The 20,512-nt window shown below is 64.9% G+C and overlaps 1 protein-coding gene across 2 annotated transcripts in view; it reads right to left on the reverse strand.

Annotated features, from left to right (window-relative positions):
* Positions 1-20,512, reverse strand: part of PIEZO1 (piezo type mechanosensitive ion channel component 1) — a 97,548-nt gene that overhangs the window by 29,425 nt on the left and 47,611 nt on the right. For both annotated transcript variants that reach the window (XM_039502737.1, XM_039502738.1), the window contains exons 5-14: positions 20,186-20,348; positions 10,213-10,372; positions 9,655-9,868; positions 8,455-8,626; positions 7,834-7,938; positions 7,287-7,359; positions 4,298-4,398; positions 1,058-1,318; positions 871-982; positions 110-288 (exon numbers count right to left, since the gene is read on the reverse strand). In XM_039502737.1, coding sequence (XP_039358671.1) covers positions 110-288; positions 871-982; positions 1,058-1,318; positions 4,298-4,398; positions 7,287-7,359; positions 7,834-7,938; positions 8,455-8,626; positions 9,655-9,868; positions 10,213-10,372; positions 20,186-20,348 — 1,540 coding nt within the window. The remainder of the gene's footprint in view (positions 1-109; positions 289-870; positions 983-1,057; positions 1,319-4,297; positions 4,399-7,286; positions 7,360-7,833; positions 7,939-8,454; positions 8,627-9,654; positions 9,869-10,212; positions 10,373-20,185; positions 20,349-20,512) is intronic.

Here is a 20,512-nt window from a genome sequence, read left to right on the forward strand (position 1 = left end):
CTCCCGCCGGGCGCAGGCCTCCCGCCCCCTGCCAGCCGGCCCCTCCCGCCGGGCGCAGGCCTCACCCGCCCCCTGCTAGCCAGCCTCTCCCGCCGGGCGCAGGCCTCACCTGGAAGACGATGAGGCAGAGGAGGAAGAGGAGCATGTAGACGATCTTATAGACCACCAGGCGCCCGGCGAAGCTGACCACGATGAACATCCCGGCGCACACGTAGATCCAGTACTTGGCGTAGAGATCCGTCAGCAGCTCGCCCAGGAACTTCAGCACGCTCCGCGGCCGGCCGGGCTCTGCAGGGCACAGCGGGTGAGAGCCGGGGAGGTGCCAGGCCTGTGCCAGGGAAGCGGCTCCAGGCGACCCAGCATGCACATTTCCCTGGCGGGCGGCAGGCTCCAGCCCCAGACATGCAGATGTCACCCATGGGTGGCACCAGGCACGGTTCCTGGGATCAGAGGTCGCTGGTGCCCGAGATGCCCTGCTCCATGCCCAGGCAGTGGGGGCCAGGTCCCCACCCCCCATTGCAAAGCAGCAAGCGTGCCCAGGCTGCTGCGAGCGACACCCGCGGGCCCTGTTACTGCAGGCAGGGGGCTCATGGCTGCCCGGGTCCCTCCACAGTTATATCCGGCCGGACACAGACCAGCCCCTCATCATCCCGGCACGCGGGTCCAGCGCCACCACGGCCCTGGCCAGGCACAGGCTGCGCCCGCTGCAGCCCAGGGCATGGCGTCTCCCCTGGCCAGTGCGCCCTCCCTGCAGCTCCCCCTCCGAAGGCTGCCATGGGCTCCCCGTGGAGGTGGGGGAGGCCGAGGCCCCGGGCAGGACCGGGGGGTGTTTCGGGGTCACCCCGCAGGCCGTGGGGGAGGGGTTCTCACCCGCCTCGGAGACGGTCACCTCCAGCAGAGGGGCGGGCGGGCGCCGGCTCTTCAGCAGCTTCTCCTGCACGAACTGCCGCAGCAGCAGCCAGAAGGTCAGGGTGTAGAGCAGCTGTGGGGGCAGGGCGAGATCAGCCGGGGCAGAGGAACCAGGCGGACGGGCAGTGGGGAGGGGAGAGGGGGTTACCTTGGCCCCCAGGTCCAAGCAGGGGTATTTGGTTCTGACCAGCCCCAGCTGCTCCAGGCTCATGAAGCCGACGCGGGTGGGCAGCTCGGGCTCCAGGTCCATGCCCCAGACGTACTGCAGGCTGCAGAGCGCCAGCCCGTAGAGCAGGAGGAAGGGGGAGCAGAGCATGGCGAAGTGGTGCCGGCTGCGGACGATCCAGATGAGGCAGGCCCAGAGCAGCAGCACGAAGGTCAGCCAGCTGTGGTAGGTGATGCTCCACACCTGGCGGGGAGAGGAGGCTCCGCCCTCAGGCCCTGCACCCGGCTGGTGCACCCCTCCCCAAGTTCCAGGCCAGGCCAGCCCAGCCCGCACCGGGGCAGGGAGCCCCAGCATGGAGCCGGCCCACCCCCTGCCCAGGTCAGCCCAGCCCCCACTGGGGTTCGGAGCTCCGGTCCGGAGCCGGCGCACCCCCTGCCCAGGTCAGCCCAGCCTCCACTGGGGTTCAGAGCTCCAGTCCGGAGCCGGCGCACCCCCTGCCCACGCCAGCCCAGCCCCCACTGGGGTTCGGAGCTCCGGTCCAGAGCCGGCGCACCCCCTGCCCAGGTCAGCCCAGCCCCCCACTGGGGTTCAGAGCTCCAGTCCGGAGCCGGCGCACCCCCTGCCCACGCCAGCCCAGCCCCCACTGGGGTTCGGAGCTCCGGTCCAGAGCCGGCGCACCCCCTGCCCAGGTCAGCCCAGCCCCCACTGGGGTTCAGAGCTCCGGTCCAGAGCTGGTGCACCCCCTGCCCATGCCAGCCCAGCCCCCACTGGGGTTCAGAGCTCTGGTCCGGAGCCGGCCCACCCCCTGCCCACGCCAGCCCAGCCCCCACTGGGGTTCAGAGCTCTGGTCCGGAGCCGGCCCACCCCCTGCCCATGCCAGCCCAGCCCCCACTGGGGTTCAGAGCTCCGGTCCGGAGCCGGCCCACCCCCTGCCCACGCCAGCCCAGCCCCCACTGGGGTTCAGAGCTCCGGTCCGGAGCCGCCCACCCCTGCCCACGCCAGCCCAGCCCCCACGGGGGGTCAGAGCTCTGGTCCGGAGCCGGCCCACCCCCTGCCCACGCCAGCCCAGCCTCCACTGGGGTTCAGAGCTCTGGTCCAGAGCCGGCGCACCCCCTGCCCACGCCAGCCCAGCCTCCACTGGGGTTCAGAGCTCTGGTCCAGAGCCGGCGCACCCCCTGCCCACGCCAGCCCAGCCTCCACTGGGGTTCAGAGCTCCGGTCGGGAGCCGGCCCACCCCCTGCCCAGGCCAGCCCAGCCCCCACTGGGGTTCAGAGCTCTGGTCCGGAGCCGGCCCACCACCTGCCCACGCCAGCCCAGCCCCCACTGGGGTTCAGAGCTCTGGTCCGGAGCCGGCCCACCCCCTGCCCAGGTCAGCCCAGCCCCCACTGGGGTTCAGAGCTCCGGTCCGGAGCCGGCGCACCCCCTGCCCACGCCAGCCCAGCCTCCACTGGGGTTCAGAGCTCTGGTCCAGAGCCGGCGCACCCCCTGCCCAGGTCAGCCCAGCCCCCCACTGGGGTTCAGAGCTCTGGTCAGGAGCCGGCCCACCCCGTGCCCAGGCCAGCCCAGCCCCCACTGGGGTTCAGAGCTCCGGTCGGGAGCCGGCCCACCCCCTGCCCAGGCCAGCCCAGCCCCCACTGGGGTTCAGAGCTCCAGTCCGGAGCCGGCCCACCCCCTGCCCACGCCAGCCCAGCCCCCACTGGGGTTCAGAGCTCTGGTCCGGAGCCGGCTGTGACGTTATTGATATAAATGGGGACCATATAGAACATGGGTTGCAACCAAGGTCCTGCAGTGGCACCAAATCTTAGATAAAGGGGGTCATCTAAGGTGTCTAAGACCAGGTTCCGGGTTGCTGGTTATAATTATGCTGGCTGTATGTCTGTATCATTTTTAGTTGAAATTATGAATGTTGGCTCTATGCTGTCAGTATTTCAAGTTTGTGCTGTGCTTCTGGGGGAAGCCTCCCAGACAAGCTGGTGTTAGCTCTGCCTAGCCTGTTTGATGGCCCATTAAGGACCATTAAGGACACAATGGACCCATGGAGAGAAGGCAGACACGCCTTGTGACTCAGCAAAGTATGCAGGGACTGGCTCATGTGACTCAAGGCTCCATTTTGCTGTAAAATTCCACAGTGAAGACAAAGGGATTCTTACACCTGGAAAAGTCTATATAAGCCTAATGCCTCATCTCCATCTTGTCTTCAATCCTGCTTCTGACCTCTGGAGGGACTTTGCCACAAACTGAAGCTCTACACCAGGGACTGAGGACCCATCCCAGCGGGGGATGTTCCAGAGACTTAATCTAAACCTGCAGTTTACTCCAGCACTGCTGCAAGCCTGAACTAAGAACTTTGCCATTACTGTATGTAATTGATTCCATTTAACCAATTCTACCTCTCTTCTCTACCTTTTTCCCTTTGTAAATAAACCTTTAGATTTTAGATTCTAAAGGATTGGCAACAGCGTGATTTGTGGGTAAGATCTGATGTGTATATTGACCTGGGTCTGGGGCTTGGTCCTTTGGGATCGAGGGAACCTTTTTCTTTTATTGGGGTGTTGGTTTTCATAACCATTTATCCCCAGGACGAGTGCACTGGTGGTGATACTGGGAGACTGGAGTGTCTAAGGAAATTGCTTGTGTGACTTGTGGTTAGCCAGTGGGGTGAGACCAAAGTCCTTTTTGTCTGGCTGGTTTGGTTTGCCTTAGAGGTGGAAAAACCCCAGCCTAGGGCTGTAACTGCCCTGTTTAAGCAATTGGTCCTGATTTGGCACTCTCAGTTGGGTCCCGCCAGAATCGCACCGTCACACCGGCCCACCCCCTGCCCACGCCAGCCCAGCCCCCACTGGGGTTCAGAGCTCTGGTCCGGAGCCGGCCCACCCCCTGCCCACGCCAGCCCAGCCCCCACTGGGGTTCAGAGCTCTGGTCCGGAGCCGGCCCACCCCCTGCCCATGCCAGCCCAGCCCCCACTGGGGTTCAGAGCTCCCGTCAGGAGCTGGCGCACCCTCTGCCCAAGCCAGCCCAGCCCCCACTGGGGTTCAGAGCTCCAGTCCGGAGCCGGCGCATCCCCTGCCCAAGCCAGCCCAGCCCCCACTGGGGTTCAGAGCTCCCGTCAGGAGCTGGCGCACCCTCTGCCCACGCCAGCCCAGCCCCCACTGGGGTTCAGAGCTCCAGTCCGGAGCCGGCGCACCCCCTGCCCAGCCGCTCAGAGCCCTGCCCCAGGCTCACCATCATGGCGATGAGGGCACACACGTAGCTCTGGTTCATGATCACGTGCCCCAGCGCGTGCAGGGGCAGCCTTTGCCTGCGCCGCTCCGGCTTCTTACTCACTGCACAGAGAATCACAAGGCTGGTTAGAGCAGCCCCAAAGCTGCCCAGAGACCCCCCCCAACAATACCAAGGCACCCCACGGCTCGTACCCATCACCTCCCAGAGAGGAGCCCAACCCACCGGGCACGAAGGCTCCAGCTCACCCCCCAGCCCCAAAATCCCCACCCCCTCAAGGAGACAGAGTGAGGCTGCAAACTGGCCAAGCACCTTGGGACCGATGTAGATCGAGAGCAGCACCGACAGGTCGGGGGCCGTGGGGATCAGACAACGATGGGCGCGGTGCCCGGGGCCAGGTTCGGGGCCGTGGGGATCATACAGCGACAGGCGCGGTGCCCAGAGCCAGGGCGGGGGGGGGGTCATACAGCGATGGATGCGGTGCCCAGAGCCGGGGATCATACAGTGACGGACGCGGGGCCCAGAGCCAGGTTGCGGGCTGTGGGGATCAGACAGCGACTGGCACAGTACCCGGGGCCAGAGCAGGGGTGGGGTGGGGAATCATACAGCGATGGACGCGTGCCCAGAGCCAGGGCAGGGGGAATCATACAGCGATGGACGCGTGCCCAGAGCCAGGGTGGGGCGGAAATCATACAGCGATGGACGCGTGCCCAGAGCCAGGGCAGGGGGTGGGGATCATACAGCGACGGACGCGTGCCCAGAGCCAGGGCAGGGGCTGTGGGGATCAGACAGCGACTGGCACAGTATCCGGGGCCAGAGCGGGGGATCATACAGCGATGGATGCGGTGCCCAGAGCCGGGGAAATCATACAGCGACGGACGCGTGCCCAGAGCCGGGGGCGGGGAGATCATACAGCGACGGACGCGTGCCCAGAGCCAGGTTGCGGGCTGTGGGGATCAGACAGCGACTGGCACAGTCCCCGGGGCCAGAGCAGGGGGGCGGGGGATCATACAGCGATGGACGCGTGCCCAGAGCCAGGGCGGGGGAATCATACAGCGATGGACGCGGTGCCCAGAGCCAGGGCAGGGGAATCATACAGCGATGGACGCGTGCCCAGAGCCAGGGCGGGGGATCATACAGCGACGGACGCGGTGCCCAGAGCCAGGGCGGGGCTGTGGGGATCAGACAGCGACTGGCACAGTATCCGGGGCCAGAGCAGGGGGGCGGGGGATCATACAGCGATGGATGCGGTGCCCAGAGCGGGGGGGGGGGGGGGAAATCATACAGCGACGGACGCGGTGCCCACAGCCAGGGCGGGGGGATCATACAGCGACGGACGCGGTGCCTGGGGCCAGGTTGGGGGCTGGGGCCATGGGGATCAGACAGCGACGGACGCGTACCCGGGCCAGGGCAGGGGTGGGGGTTCAGACAGCGACGGACGCGTATCCGGGGCCAGAGCAGGGGTGGGGTGGGGATCAGACAGCGACGGACACGGTGCCCGGGGCCAGGGCAGGGGGTGGGGGGGTTCAGACAGCGACGGACGCGGTATCCGGGGCCAGAGCAGGGGGTGGGGTGGGGGGGGATCAGACAGCGACGGACGCGGTGCCCGGGGCCAGGCTGGGGGCTGTGGAGATCAGAAGGGACAGGCATGGTGCCCGAAGCCAGGGCAGGGGGCTGCGGGGATCAGACAGCGACGGGCGCAGTGCCCGGGGGATCAAACAGCGACAGGATGTGATGGAGTAGGGACTGTCTGTGTGGTTGGTAGGTGAGAGCCAGGTATGCAGCTGTAACATGAGCCTGGCCTGGGGGAGGGGAGGTCGTCACCTCTGGCTGGGGCTAGACAAAGGGAAGGGTGGAGTGAAGTCAGTCTTCGGTTTGGGAGCTGGGTGGTGGGTTTTCAGGGGATCCTAGGCTGGGATCCAAGCACCCTGAACCCCCCAGAAAGGCCAGATTGAGGGGTCCTGGCTCTGAACACAAGCTGGGCTGTATCCTGTGTTCCTGTTGTTCAATAAACCTTCTGTTTTACTGGCTGGCTGAGAGTCACTGTGAGTTCAGGAAAAGGGGTGCAGGGCCGGACTCCCCCACACTCCGTGACACAGGCGCAGTGCCAGGAGCCAGGGCACGGGGGTGAGGGGCTGTGAGGATCAGACAGCGATGGACACGGTGCCCAAAGCCAGGGCAGGGGGCCATGGAGATCAGACAGCGACGGGCACGGTACCCGGGGCCAGGTCGGGGGCTGTGGGGATCAGACAGGGATGGGTGCAGTGCCAGAAGTCAGGGCAGGGGGCTGTGGGGCCGTGAGGATCAGACAGGGATGGGCGCGGTGCCCAGGGCCAGGTCGGGGGCCGTGGGGATCAAACAGCGACAGGCGCAGTGCCAGGAGCCAGGACAGGGGGCTGAGGGGCTGTGGGGATCAGACAGTGACGGGCATGGTGCCCGAGGCCAGGTCGGGGGCCGTGGGGATCACACCTGGGCAGCGGCACAGGAACAGACCCTCCCATTCTGCACCCCAACACCATGGGTATGCGACTCCTGGAGGGTGCACGTCCCTGCAATGCTGAGCTCTGACCACTAGGAGTCACCCTTGCTTCACACCCAGCTGCCGAGCTCAGCCCTGGTTCTACTCCGCCAGCCCCTTTAACACGAGCTGGGCTGGGGGGCAGCCCACGCCCACCTCGCTGCCAGGGGCAGAGCAGGGCCCAGGGCCTGTGCCAGCCAAGCCTTGGAAACTCCCCTCTGGAGGCTGCGCCGTCCTGGGTGCAAGGGAAGGGGGTTCCTGGGGCAGGGGCTGCAGGCTCGGGGTGGGGGCCAGCTAAGGGCTGAGGGAGCTGGAGCCGGGCAAGTGGGGCCGCGATGGAGCCCTAAGCCCAGGAGAGTCCCATGGCACCAGCGGCTGGCACAGCAGGGCAGTGCCCAGGGAGGGGCAGCTGCTGCAGTCACTCAGCTGAGCCGCCCCCAGCGCGTGTCTCCTGGGCTGGTTACGGCCTCTTACCTGGCCCGATCACGTGCACGGTGCAGTTTTCAGTGTCGGCAGCTGAGGCCTCGGTGTCCGGGGACAGCATCCGCTGGGGGAGGGAGACAGGAGCGGGGTGAGCCCCAGTCTGGAGAGCGTCAGGCCTGGCCATACAGGCTGCCAACGCTAGGCAGCATCGCAGCCACGGAGCGTGCAAGGGGCAGGTCTGTGTGCTCCCCTCCCCCCACAACCCCTCCTCCTGCCTCCCCCGCCATTATCTGCCCAGGGTGCTCTCTCTCTCTCACACACACACTCAGACACACCCCTCCTGCGCCCCAAGCCCCCCACCCAGGGTCCCCAGGCCCTTGACTCTTCGTGCTGCCCCCTTTCCCTCTTGCCCCTGCCATGGACTCTCCAGCATGAGGCACAAGAGCATCCCCCCTCCGGCCCCACGAACCCCACCGAGCCCCTGGCTGGCTGGTGCTAACGGCCCAGCACCCCCCTCTCCCTGGGGAGTCTCCAAAGGGCAAGTGCAGTCCAGGGCTCCATTCCCGAAGCCCCAGGGGCCAGCAGCTCCCCTCCTAACCTCAGTGTCTTCAGCCAGGCGATCTGCCTCCCTGGGCCAGCTCTCCAGCTCCACCAGCTCATCCTGGGGCTCCGACGCCACCGCTGACGCCTCCGCCTCGTCCTGCTGGAATGGGGTGTGTGGGGAGAACCGACCTCAGCTCCTTGCTCCCATGCGCACAGTGGGGTCTGCCCGGAGCCAGGGAGAGAAGGACTGCGCCCTCCCTGCTCCGAGAGGGGAGCCTCTGGGACTGAGCCGCCTGGAGCAGAACCGTCCCCGTCCCTGCTCTGGACGCCTCTGCACATAACACCCCAAAGCCCACTGGCCACATGCCCCATTTCCCTCTCCAGGGCTCCCCAGCACCCTGGGGAACTCGCTGCAGGGACCCCTCGCTGAGGAGGACAATCCGCAGTGGGGCAGCCAGTGCTCTGGGGCTCTGGCCCCACCATGCTACACAGCAGGGTGTGAAGAGTTCCACTTTCAGCCACTAGCTCGATTGCTCTTTGCCCACATCCCCAGGTCGGCACCGGTGCCCTCTGGAGCGCCAGGTTCCCAGCTGCCACAGCAGCTCTCGGTGGCACCTTCCCTGGCACAGGGTGGGGCACAAGGGGGCAGAATGGGCGCAGCCCCAGCGCCCCTCACCCGTTCAGAGGAGTCCAACTTCCTCAGCTTCAGCAGAGAGGCCACGGTGAAATACAAGAGCAGCAGGACGCCGGGGTTCACGTAGACCGGCCAGGGGTGGCTGGTGTCGAGGAGGAGGGCATTGGGGTTAGTGCAGTTCAGTGGCAGGATGAAGGCCTTCAGGCCGAATACGCTGGAGGGAGGAAGGAGGTGGCGTTACACCCCTGGGCGTGGAAGCATGGCCAGCTGGGTACCGGGTGGGCTCAGGTACACGCTGATGCTCATTCACAGGCTCGCACCGGCCAGAGCGTGGGGTGCTCCAGTTCTGAACATGCCCCAGAGCCCCTCTCGCTGCCCCACTTCCCCGTCTGCCGCCTCTCCCAGCCGCCCTCCAAACGGCACCGCCTGAGCCTTTCTCATCCCACCTGCAATCTCCAGGGCTCCAGCCCCCCCCGCAGGTCATCCCTCTGTTTCGGCTCTGTCCTAGAGCTGGACAGAACCCCCCTGCCGGGCCAGCGGCCCAGCGATCCACCCAACTGGGGGGCTCAGGATCGGTTCTCAGCCCAGCACTCCCACTCCAGCGTCCTCAGCTTTCCACACGGCCGCCGCGCCCTGAGCAGAGGTTCCCGCTGAGCTGCCCAGTCACCGTTACAGCTGAACCCAGCCGGTGCCTGGTGACCGCACAGCCTGCTGCGCTAACCGACTGAGCGTCATAGCCCCACTGAGGCACAGAGCAGGGCCGGGCCGTGCCCACAGCACACACACAGCTGGGACCAGGCCCGAGGACTTGCTGGATCCCAGTCTGATCAGCACACCGATGAGTGGCACATCCGGGGTCCTTTCACCGGCAGCTGGTTCCAGCAGCTCCCCCTGGCTACGGGAGAGCTCCTCCTTGGCGACCCACAGGTCCCCCGCTCCCTTCCCCAGTCCCTCGGGGGGCCCTATTCAGGGGAATCTTCTGGTGCCAGAGGCGGGTTGCTAGGCAGAGTGGAGGTAGGAATATCACCAGTGGGAGATGGGTCCTCCCCCGAGCTGGGAATGGGGCAGGCAGCTGCACCCACCTGTGCTGCAGGATGAGGCCGCAATGCCCATTGTCACCCGAGTTGCCACAGGCGAGTGATGGGACAGGGGCAGGCCAGCCCGGCCACAGGGCGGGCGGGAGGGCGACGGGACGGGGGCAGGGGGGCGGGAGGGCGACGGGACAGGGGCGTCAGAACTTACCGTGCCCAGATGGTGGCGGGGGGGAAGAGCCCCTGGATGAACGGCGCCTGGTAGCTGTAGATGCAGAGCAGGTGGCCAGCGGCGAAGACGCCCACCATGACGCACAGCGTGTTGAAGCCCAGGTGGCTGATGGGGAAGTGGCAGGCCCACCAGGTGCAGATGCCCACGAAGAGCAGGTAATAGACGCCGGAGAAGGCGGATGGCAGAGCGATCCCTGGGGAATGAGCCGACACCGGGGCCGTTACTGGGGCTGCTGAGAGCTGTGCTAGCCGGGTCAGGGCTGGGGCTCCCCGCTCTGAGACCCCAGGGGGGCCCCACACTTCAGCACTGGGGCTCTCGCCTGAGACCCCAGGGGGGCCCCACACTTCAGCACTGGGGACAGTGGCCTCGGCACAGACCAGGGCAGTGCAGGTGCAGGCTGAGCTCCCCCCAGCCCCAAGCCCACCTGCTGCCAGCTGAGAGCCCCAGACTCATCCCATGCCCAGGCCACCGATCCTACAGTGACCCGGCGACTCTGGGCCAGGAGAAACTGGAGAGGCCCCTCCCCCCGACACCTACCTGCCAGAGCCAGCAGCAGGATGACCAGACACTTGCCGACCGCCAGCAGGAGCCAGTGCGCCCTCACCCGCAGCGTAGCAGCCAGGAGCCCCTTTCGCGTCGCAGAGCCCACCTCCTCTGCAGCACCTTGCCCAGCCGGCCTCTCCAGGCCCTCCTCCTCCTGTAGGGAACGAGAGCCAGGCTGTGTCACCGCGTCCCTCGGGCCCTGCAGCAAGAGCGGCCGCAGCTACGGAGTCCCTTGGTCGGTGCAGTGCCCGTTACTGCACCTGCGGGAGGAAATCCAGGGATCCAGCCCTGCGTGCTGGGGGGTGACCCAGACACACACACACCACACGCTCTCCGGCCCCACAAACCAGCCCTCCTGAGGCTGGTGCGACGAAGCCCCGCAGGAGGCAGACAGTGCTGGGGGCTGAGAGGAGACAGTTCCTCTCTTCAGAGGGTGTGGCACACACGTGGCAAAGGCACCACTGACTAGTGGTTAGCACGGGGGGGGCAGGACTCTGGCGTTCTATTCCTGGCTCTGTCATCACCTCGTGTTCAGCGGTGTGTCCCCCCGGCCATAACCTGAACCTCCAGGTCAGAGAGTCCCAACCTGGGAGTATTTCTGGGTTGAGTCACGTTACACAGGGGTGGGAGGATGAGGCAGGCTGGGGACCTGCCCTGTCCCATGGGGGTCGCTGGAGGCCAGCGCACTGCACCAGAGATTTGGTTGCTGCTAACTCACACGCCACCTGATCCTCCAGCCATCCCTGCTCTGGCGGCTCTGAAACAATGGCACCAGCCCCACTGGGGTGGGAGCCAGCTGCCTCCGTGCTCCACCCCGCAGCCCTGCACCTGGCCTTGTTTGTCTCATTAGCTGCTTGGAAAACACATTACAAAGAGCCCTGTTTTTCTTGGCGCTGCAGCCTGGGTTCCCAGCACCGAGCAATTGTCCAGGCCGCCTTCCGCGCGGCTCCGTTCTCCCAGCAAAGGTATTTGCAGCTGACTGGGTTCCAGCTGCTGCCTGGCACCATCCGGGCCTGGGCGCCGGGTTCAGATCCAGTTCAGGTTACTTCACACACACAAACACACTGCAACTAAACAGCACGAGGGCTGGCTGGAACCCTCCCCTGCAGCCCTCCCAGCCCCTCACCGCTGGCCCCCGCTATGGGGGATCTGCAGCGAGAGGGGGCCTGGGCCCATGGCCGGGGAGCGCTTCAATCCTAACTGGAGGGGATGGGCAGCCGCGGAGAACTGGCCAGCTCCCTCCTGCACAGCTGGATGTGTCAATAGGGTCCCTGCTGTGCACCCAGGGGAGCCAGGCCTTTGCAGGAGTGGGGTTTGGAGGTGGAACTCCACTGAATTATGGGGGTGAGGCCCTCGCCAGGTATTTCCATTTCTGACAGCAGAGCTATGCCAAGGCAGAGCTTGGCTCGGCTCTGGGCACCATCCATCAGCACCAGGGCGTCTCGCCCGCCAGGCTGCCAGGCCCAGGGTTGATTGCTCACAAGCGCCAGTCACAAAACAGGCCCCGGGACACATGGAGCTAAAATTCCCAGCAGTGGTAGAAAGCGAGGGCCCTTGGGGCACCCTGCCCAGAGAGCAGGCCGGGGTACCGCGGGCTGCAGCCACACACAGCCCAATCAAAGGCACAAAGGAGCCATGTTCTGGGGTCACCCTGGGTGGGTCCCCTCCTTTGCTGTCTGAGCCTGGGCCCTCTAAAGTGCTGCTGCCGGAAGGTGGGCGGGGAATGGTCTCCATGTCTCCCGTGGTCTCCAGTGCCCAGCTAAGTGCCGTGCCTGGCCCCAGCCCAGGTCGGCTTGCCAAGAGCACTGGCCAGAGTACCGCCCTGCTCCCCCCATCTTCCTCCCACAGCTGCCAGCCTCCATCAGCTCTGCGGGGCCAGCTCTGCCTGGCGCCCCTTGACTGGCCCAGGCAGCCCCGTCCACGAGGCCTGGCTAGGACAAACAGCCAGTGTTGGGAACAAAGAGACCAGAAGCCCCAGCTTCCCGTGGGACGTGGACACTTCCCACCTGCCTCCCCGTAGGGGGCTGGGGCAGCTGAGACTTAACTCCCCAGGCTCAGCAGCTTTCAGCCTCCGCAGCCCCTGGCTCGCCCTGAGCTCTCCGCAGAGCACCCAAGAGATGGCGCTTCCTGGCAGCCGCGGCTGGTGCAACCCAGCGGCCGGCGCAGCTGTGCCAGCCACCCCGCTGGGAGATGTTCTCACAGGCCAGTGCCAATGGGAAACCAAAGGCCTGGCCGGCCCTGAGTCAGCCTGGGCTCTGTCTCCTGTGGGCCGGAGGCACAGAGGGTGGGGAGAAGCCCTCTGGTTTCTCCACTGGTAGCTTAGCCAGAAGTAAGCAGAACGGCCTATCCCCGAGCAGCGGCTTTGGACAGGCCCATGCCACAGCTGTCTGAGTACTGGGGAAAGCGGCCGGGTCGTAGCAGCTGAGGAATCTCACGCTGCTTTACAATCCTTCCGGCATGAAGCCTCGTGCCACACCTGGAAGGAGGGTACCGGGGGCACTGCCCCCATCTCAGAGACGTGGCACCGCACAGCGAGTCAGGACACAGCCAGAACCCAAACCCGGACTCTCTGCTTTAACCACCAGGCCCTGCTCCCACCCAGCCAGCACAGTACTAGACACAATAATCCACTCGCCCCCCCCCCCCCCAAAGGCCGCGCCACGCAGGGTGCTGGTGACTGGGGCCCCATCATGGGATGCAAGCTCAGCCCTCAGCCAGTGAGTCTATTCAGCCCAGGCACCAAGCAGGGACAGGGGAGCTCTGAGCTGGAACGGAGTTTGCTGGGTCTCTGCCTAGTCCCGTCCCAAAGCCAGGTGGGTAGGACTGGCAGCTTACAGCCACGAAAGGGCTGGACTAGGCCCAAGGCACATTGGCAGAGCTCTGTGGGACGAGCCAGCCCCCCTGAACCACCCCTGGGTGCAGCAATCAGCCCCCCTCTGGCCAGCAGGTGCGTGAGAACACCCCGACACACACCCTCATCAGGATGGGGGTGGTGCTGTGTCTGACGCTGGCACAGAGCTCTGAGGCGGGCAGGGCAGGGCATTGGGCTGGGAGCAGCTGAAGAGTTAACATCCCAGAGGGCCAGGGCCCGTGCCCCCGATGCCAGCCCAGGTGCGGTGGGCCAGAGGCTGGCCAAAGCCCACGTTCCCCACGGCTCTGCCCCCAGCTCCACCTTTGCTTTCCGTCCCCCCACCCCACACACATTCCAGCCCCCAACAGCTTGTTGTGGCAGCAGGGGGACATCACTGAACACGGCACCCGGCAGCTCCCACGACCACGAAGGTCCCCGAACAAGCTGAACCCCTAGTGCAGCCAGACAAGCATCTCCAACCCACCTTCCTGCTCGGCCTCCTGCCAGCGTGGCCCTCTCTCCCCTCGCCTGCCCCCCAGCCAGGTGAGCCCAGGTTCCAGCTGAGGTGCCGGAGGGGCAGAACATGGCGGGATCTGGGGATCCAGAAGAGGCAGGAAGCCCTGCTTCCCAGGACCGCGGCCTGGGGCTGCGTAGCCGAGCTCGCTAAGGAATGTGAATCTCGAGGAATGTTCACAGGGCCAGGGGCCGCGCCAATCCCAAACGCAGCACAGGCACCGATTCAGACAATTCCTGGGAACTGCCCAGACAGCTCCTGGAACTGCAGGCACCGCTAATGAGGAAAACACTGTCCATCTTGGCAGGACGAGCACTCCCAACCCGAGGCCCCTACCTCTGAGGAACCAGGGCAAGTCAGCTGGAGAAGAGGGGCATCGGGAGATGGTTGCTGACTGGTAATCACCAGAGGCCTTTCCCATCCCATGGCCACTTGCTGCCCTGATGGCCTCAGTCACAAAACAAACACCACACTGGGTGCCCCTTTGCTGTTGGGCTCAGTGGAGAAGCAGGGCCCCGGAGCTCTTCCAGGGCAGGGGAACGGATCAGAGCAGGGGAAATGCAGTGCCACTACCTGCACTGGCAGTTCCAGCCTGCAGGCTCTGGAGCTGCCGGTCCAGCTCCTTGCACCAGCACTACGCAGAAGAGAAGAGAATTCTCTATGCCACATACAATTCACCCGTGGAACTCACTGCTGCAGGGTATTAGTGAGGTGAACAACAAGGGTTCCAGATGTCTGAGGACTGCAGCATCAGAAGTACTAGTTGCTAGGATATAGTTACTCAGGCAACTGATCCTCAGGCTTCAGGCCACAAGCTGATCCCAGCTGAGGCAGTAAAGCATCCCCTCCCAGGGTGTAGACTTAGCCAGGTGCATTGTGGGCTTTTCCCACCTTCCTCTGAAGCACCCAGCACTGGCCTTTCCTGGAGCTAGACGGACCAATGCTCAGCTCCGCAGCTGCAACTCCTAGGCTCCCGCTTCAGGCTTCGAGTGACTGGTTGCGTCTAGAACGCCAACTCCTCAAACACAGCGGTGACCTCCTGGCCCCATCAGCTGGCGTGCCAGCATCCTGCCCTCCCAGGCACCTCTGGCTGCGCTGGCCGGGGAGGGACCTGCCTGGCTGGTTTGTTCAGTGGGGAGGATTCATTCCACTGGTCACAATTCAGCGAGGGTCTGAAGGGATGGGATAGGAGGGGCTTTCTGTGCTGAGCAGCGTCTCCCTGGCTGGGAGTGGAGAGCGCTGCAGACAGCATACCACCCCCTCTGCCCCCAGACACCCCCGGCTGTGAGCCCCGGAGCCTAGGCTGCCCCAGCTCCCTCACCCAGCCACGAACCCCCAGCCGAGGCCGTTAGGCCAAGAGGGATCCCCGGCTCACAGCACACGGGGGAAGTCACGGTCCTGGCCTCCCAGGCCCAGGCTTGCACACCTCGTTTACACGCGTGCTCGCTGATCAGGTGACTGGGTGTGCAAACGCAGCCAGTTCGCCCTGGGGTCGCAGGTACCGCAACTGCCCAGGCAGGTCAGCTGTGGCTCAACTGGACAAAAGTCTGGTCCTCGGTCTACATCCCGACCCCCCCACACCCCGTTCCCTGATGCCCCTGCACCCTGAGCCAAGTCCCTGAGAACCAGGGGGGAAGGCAGGTGGGGACAGAGCAAACTGCTTTGGCTTCCCCTGACGTGGGCACCTGCACGAGCCCCTTCGGCAGCCTCCCAGGGACCAGCTGAGCACTTCCCAGGAGAGGGACAGCTGGGGCAGACCCAGCAGTGCCCGGCCCCGAGGGCAGCTCTCCAGGGGCACCGATCCAGTGACCACGCGCAGGGGCCGCAGCAGGGGCCGGACAGGGAGGCCGCAGGACAGGGGAGACTCCAACCAGCCTTCCAGGAGCAGCAAGCGACGACACTTGGTCACCAGCCCATCTGGCCCCAGCTGCAGCCTGGCCTTTGGCGAGCCCCACATAATATCGGCTCTGTTACTCGGGCTGTTTGCTAGGGTCCCCATGGTAACTGAGGAGCAAACACGTCCCTCCTCCGCTGGGTGACTCACCTTGGGGTTTGCAAGGTGCCAGGCACAGAGGGCGGGGGCAGACGAGCAGGAGCTCCCTCCAGGTGGGATGGCAGGACCGCTGCCTGCGTCACCCCCCGCGCCAGGCAGCACCAGCCCCACACACCCGGCTTCCAAACCCTCTGGGCAGCTCTGCCAACCCACCAGCTGGTGACGCAGCTCCCTACCCCCGGCCCAGCGTGTGGGGTCCTGGGCAGGACTAGTTCTCCTCTGGCTGCAAAGGCGGAAGCACACGGCCGTGCTGGACTCCAAGCTGCACTGGGGCAGGGCCTTCTTCCCCCATCTCAGGGTACCAGAGGTGTCCCGCTGCCGGCAAGGCCAGGCCTGGTCATTTCGCTCGTGTGCCATTTTCTTGGCGATTTTCCCAACAAACAGCCCCGAGTTCGAGGATGGGGCGGTTCCAATGGGGAGTCTGGTGGGTCAGATGTTTGGGGTTTGGCCTCCAAAGAGTCCAACGTCCAAACCGTTCCCCAATCAGTGAGGGCTAGAGAAGCCCTGGAGCTCCCGCCACGGACGTCCTGCCTGCTCCGTGCCTAGATCCTCACGCCGGCTCCATGCTTAGATCCCCCGGCCGGATAAAAAGCTTCATGCGTCCGCCTCCTTCCAAAGCCCCTGGGGTGGGAGCCGGGAACTTGCACAGAATGGAGACCCCAAGGTATTATGGCCGTCAGAGAGCCCCACCCTCCTGAAGCAGAAACGGGGGGCTCTGGCCCCGCATGCTGGCCAGACTCATGTTGTGGTAATGCCAGTCTGCTGCCCGGAAAGCCCCACACGTGCTCAGCTGGACACAGCACTCCCTGCACGTCCTGTCCTAAGCTGCTGCACGACGTCTCCATCCCAGCTCGGAAGGGGCTGCACTTCACCAGTGGGAGAAGGGGTGGGTCTCTCACTGGGGCCGTGCAGTGCTTGGAGATCCTCCGCAAACTGTGCTACCAGAGGGCTACGGATCTGTGTTCGTAGCTGCAGCAGCCAGATCTCGGGCTGTGTATCAGCTGACAGGCTGGACAGACTCTGCGGGGTCTGGATCTTGAGAGGATGCGCAGAAGCAGGAGGCCAAGGCGTCCATGTGGTTTTGGAGCAGACCTGAACCCAGTCTGCACTGGCAGCGCTGAGACTCCGGTTATCTGGACCGACTCCCTGAAACCTCCTCTGGGGAGCAGAGGAAGTGTGGGGTGAGCACTGGGAGGGAGCCGCTTGGCTGGCTCTCCCCGCTGCAGAGATCGCGTTTCGCTCGAGCCCGGCGGTTTATCGGCACTGCGGTCGTGCTGGTGCTTGGATCTGCCTGGGGGAGGACGTGGGCAGTTTGGCCCGTGTGAACGCAGCACTGCGCCAGGCGCGCTGGGCTGGCTCCATCGGCAGAGGCACAGCAGCTCCTGAAACAAGGTTTCCGAGACGCTGGGAGTCTGGAGCTGGCGACGGCCTGGCCTTGCAGCTCCTGGCTGGGTGCTAACTCAGGGATCGGGGGCTGGCGGCAGGGCCCGGCAGGGAGGGCTGGCCTTCCTCTCTAAGAGCAGGAGGGGTTGGATCACATCAGCACTGCAGGACGCTACGACCCCTCACGTCGCATGATCTCTCCCCAGCGGCCTCCCAGGCTTGACAGGACTCACTCCTGCAGCTGGCGGCCGTGGGCCCTGCTGTTACATGGGAGCTGCCTGACAGGCTAACAAAGGCTCCAGCCGGGGCGATTGCAGGGAAGCACCTGTCTGGGATGGGAACGACTGGCCTCATCCTTCCATTTGCCCCCACAAGGGGCCAGATTCTCTGCCATCACACCAGGGCACCCTGTGTTCGTGGCAGAAGCAGCCGGCTGCTATCGATCCATGAGCCAGGCTCCCGGGACACAGGCCAGGGAGTACTAGGATGGGTGGGGGGCCTGGCCTTGTGCCCCACACTCTGTGGGGTTCTCCCCCACCTGCCTTGTGGCCCCTCCTGCCCAGGGCCATGCTGAGGGGGCTTGGGTGAGTCAGGCGTGGAGCGGCTTGTGGGCAGCTCTGCCAGGATCAGCCTGGGGCGCTGGACTCCTCCTTCAGGAGCGTCTTTGTGGTGCCCGAGAAGGTCAAGTCAGGTGGGGCCGGCCCCTCCCTTGGGCCCTTGATGTGGTTTGCCACAAAAGGCCGCCAGTGAATCGACCGAGAGGAGCCGCCCGTTCCAATGCACAGACGGGCCCTTGGGCGATATGCAGGCAGGACAAAAGACAGCGGCACTGAGCTGGGAGTGCAGGTGATGGGAGGAACCGAGCCCCACCCATGTCTGGGGGCTTCCTCCCCCTGCAGTCGCAGGGCGTCAGTCGTGGGGGAAGGGCCCAGCTGACCCCACTCAGTCAGGCCGAGGGAATCGGAACCCTCTGCCCTGTTGGAGCCGTCCGTCCGTCTGAGGCACTTTACAAACCAATGAGGAAACTGAGGCACGGGGCAGGGAGGGCCTGGCTCAAGGCGGCAGTACAGCAATGCCAGAGCTGGGAATGGAAGAGCTCCTCAGTTCCTAGTCCTCTGCTTTAACCCCAGCTCATGTCCCATTCCCAGAAATGTGCCCCAGGGCGGGGCGATTCCCTCCCAAATCCACTGGGAACAAGGGGTGACTGAGCCTCCTCTTCTAGAGAGGGAAACTGAGGCACAGGAACGGCACACAACTTGCCCTAGGTCACATGACAGAGGCAGCGGTGGAGCTAGAAATAGAACCCTGCTCTCTGGCCCCACAGCCCCAGACCCCGTTCCCTGGACTGGGCTGCCTCCCTCCCAGCGACCCAGCGGGCTGGCCGTGTTCTTCGCTAGGCCTTTCATTAGCACACGGCCAGGCCATGGCATCCAACAGCACCAGTGGTTAGTGACCCTGCCCTAGCCACCACGGGGGACACCGAGGGGAAGGGGTCAATGGGTCAGTCCGCAGCGGAGATCCAGGGCAGCCTGGGCTGAGTACACCACGTGTCCCCCGTTAGGAGGCTGCACCTTGCCCCGTCCCAGGGATGGGTCCCCCCCAGGCCCCAGAGCTGAGGAGCCCTTCATTCCGAGAGGGTTTGCAAGGCCGGCTGCGCAGCGGGCATCTGGCGCAGGCGGGAACAGGCCAATCTCTCGCTGCTAGCTCTGGGGGCTGGGGCCCAGCTAGGCCCAGCGTGAGGCTGAAGGATCTGCACCATAATTAGCTGCGAGGGAGTGAATGATTCCCCCAGGAGGCAGCGCTGCCAGGCTGCGTTCGCAGGGGCACAGGTTCGCTGGTCCTGGCTAATCCCATTAGCACATCTGTTCCACAAGCGGTCCCTGGGGCTTCCCCGGCCAGGCCAAGCTTCCCAGGCTCCCAACTGGCTCCAGCGGCAGCAATTTGCAAAGCTGAATAATGCCCAGGAGGCAGCTCAGCTCGGCCAGCTCCTGTGCTAAGCGGTGGGCTGGCTGCAGAGAGGCTGGACACAGACCTAGCCCCATCTCGGGGTCTCTTTCCCAGGAGCTCAGTGTCAGCCAATGGGATTCACCCTGTACGAGGGGGATTTTAAAGGGCCAGGACGGTACAATAAATACATCATTTTCCAGCTCTCCAACACCTTCCATCCCAAGGGCTCTCTGGGTTCTGCAGTGCACGTGCCAGGCCCACTGGGCTCATGTTCGCAGCCACGGCAGAAGCAAGCCTCACGTATGCACAAGGATCACTTTCCCCCGACACTAAACAGGGAGGTTGCCCCGTTGCTGGGGGGTGTGAAAAATCCACCCCCCACAGCAGCGTTGTCAAGCCGACCTAACCCCTGGCATAGGCCACGCTAGGTTGATGGAAGAAATCTTCCGTCCACCTGGCTACCGCCTCTCAGGGAGGGAGGCCCCCGCAGCTGCAGCTGTGCTGTTTCAGCGTTTCAAATGTAGCCAAGCCCTAGTGCCAGGCAGCCACCGCTGGAGGTGGCCGGTGCCTCTGTTTAACAGGGCAGAACTGCTCTGCACAGGAAGGACAATCCCATATCCAATTGACTCCAGCCTCTTAGCTTGGCTGGGGCTCTGGGAAGTGCAGGGCCGTGGCTGGCAAGGAAAGGAAACACACACCAGCTGGGGACCCAATGCGCATTATCCTGGGGCAGGTCTGGCCGGGCCGTACTGGGAGCCCTTCCCCCTCCGCACAGATCCACGCAGCAGACACAAGTCAAGGCCATGGCTGGAGCCCGGGAGATCCCAGTGGCCGTTGAATGGTTCTGTTGAAGTCCAGACTCTAATAGGGGTTGGGGGGTGTCATTCCTGAGTCCACGCCCTGCACAGGACGGCTCCCCGAAGCCGGGGGGCGGGTTGTCTGCGTGTGTCTGGTCTGGAAGAAACCCCATCGCCTGAGACACTGAGAGCCAGTCTGGACAAGGCCCTGGGGAAGTACCCTGCCCACGGGAGGGGCTGGCAGAAACCCGGGGCGGAAAAGCCTGGTGGCTCTAACCCATGGCTGGGGTGGTTCACCAGCTTCCTCCTGCCGCTGGGCACTGGCTGTCCCAGCAGGGACCCTGCCCGGGCCTGGCGCCCGTCTTTTTGGAGACCAGCCATCTCAGCTCGTGGTGAACCCGGTGCCAGCTGCAGCATCTCACCTGTTCAAGGGGCTCGAGCGACTGCGGCCTCCGGACACGTGCTGCTGCGCTGTCCTTGGGCACGAGGCGGCGGCCCAGGCCCAGGCAGACGGCAGAGACCAGCAGGATCCCCAGGTCGGGAGCCACCAGGCGCACAGAGTTGGGGATGTCGTTTAGGTCCAGCCTGTGAGGGAACGAGCGGGGGGAGGGAGAGTTAAACACTCACCTACCGACAGGCCAGCCCCTCGCGCTGTGTGAGACCCACAGGTAGAGGCCAGTGGGAGTGGCTGGGGGGGACCCACATGGTTCAGCCACAGATGTGGGAACAGAACATCAGGGAGCAACATG

Source organism: Mauremys reevesii, linkage group 16, assembly GCF_016161935.1.
Source record: "Mauremys reevesii isolate NIE-2019 linkage group 16, ASM1616193v1, whole genome shotgun sequence".
NCBI lineage: Eukaryota > Metazoa > Chordata > Testudines > Geoemydidae > Mauremys > Mauremys reevesii.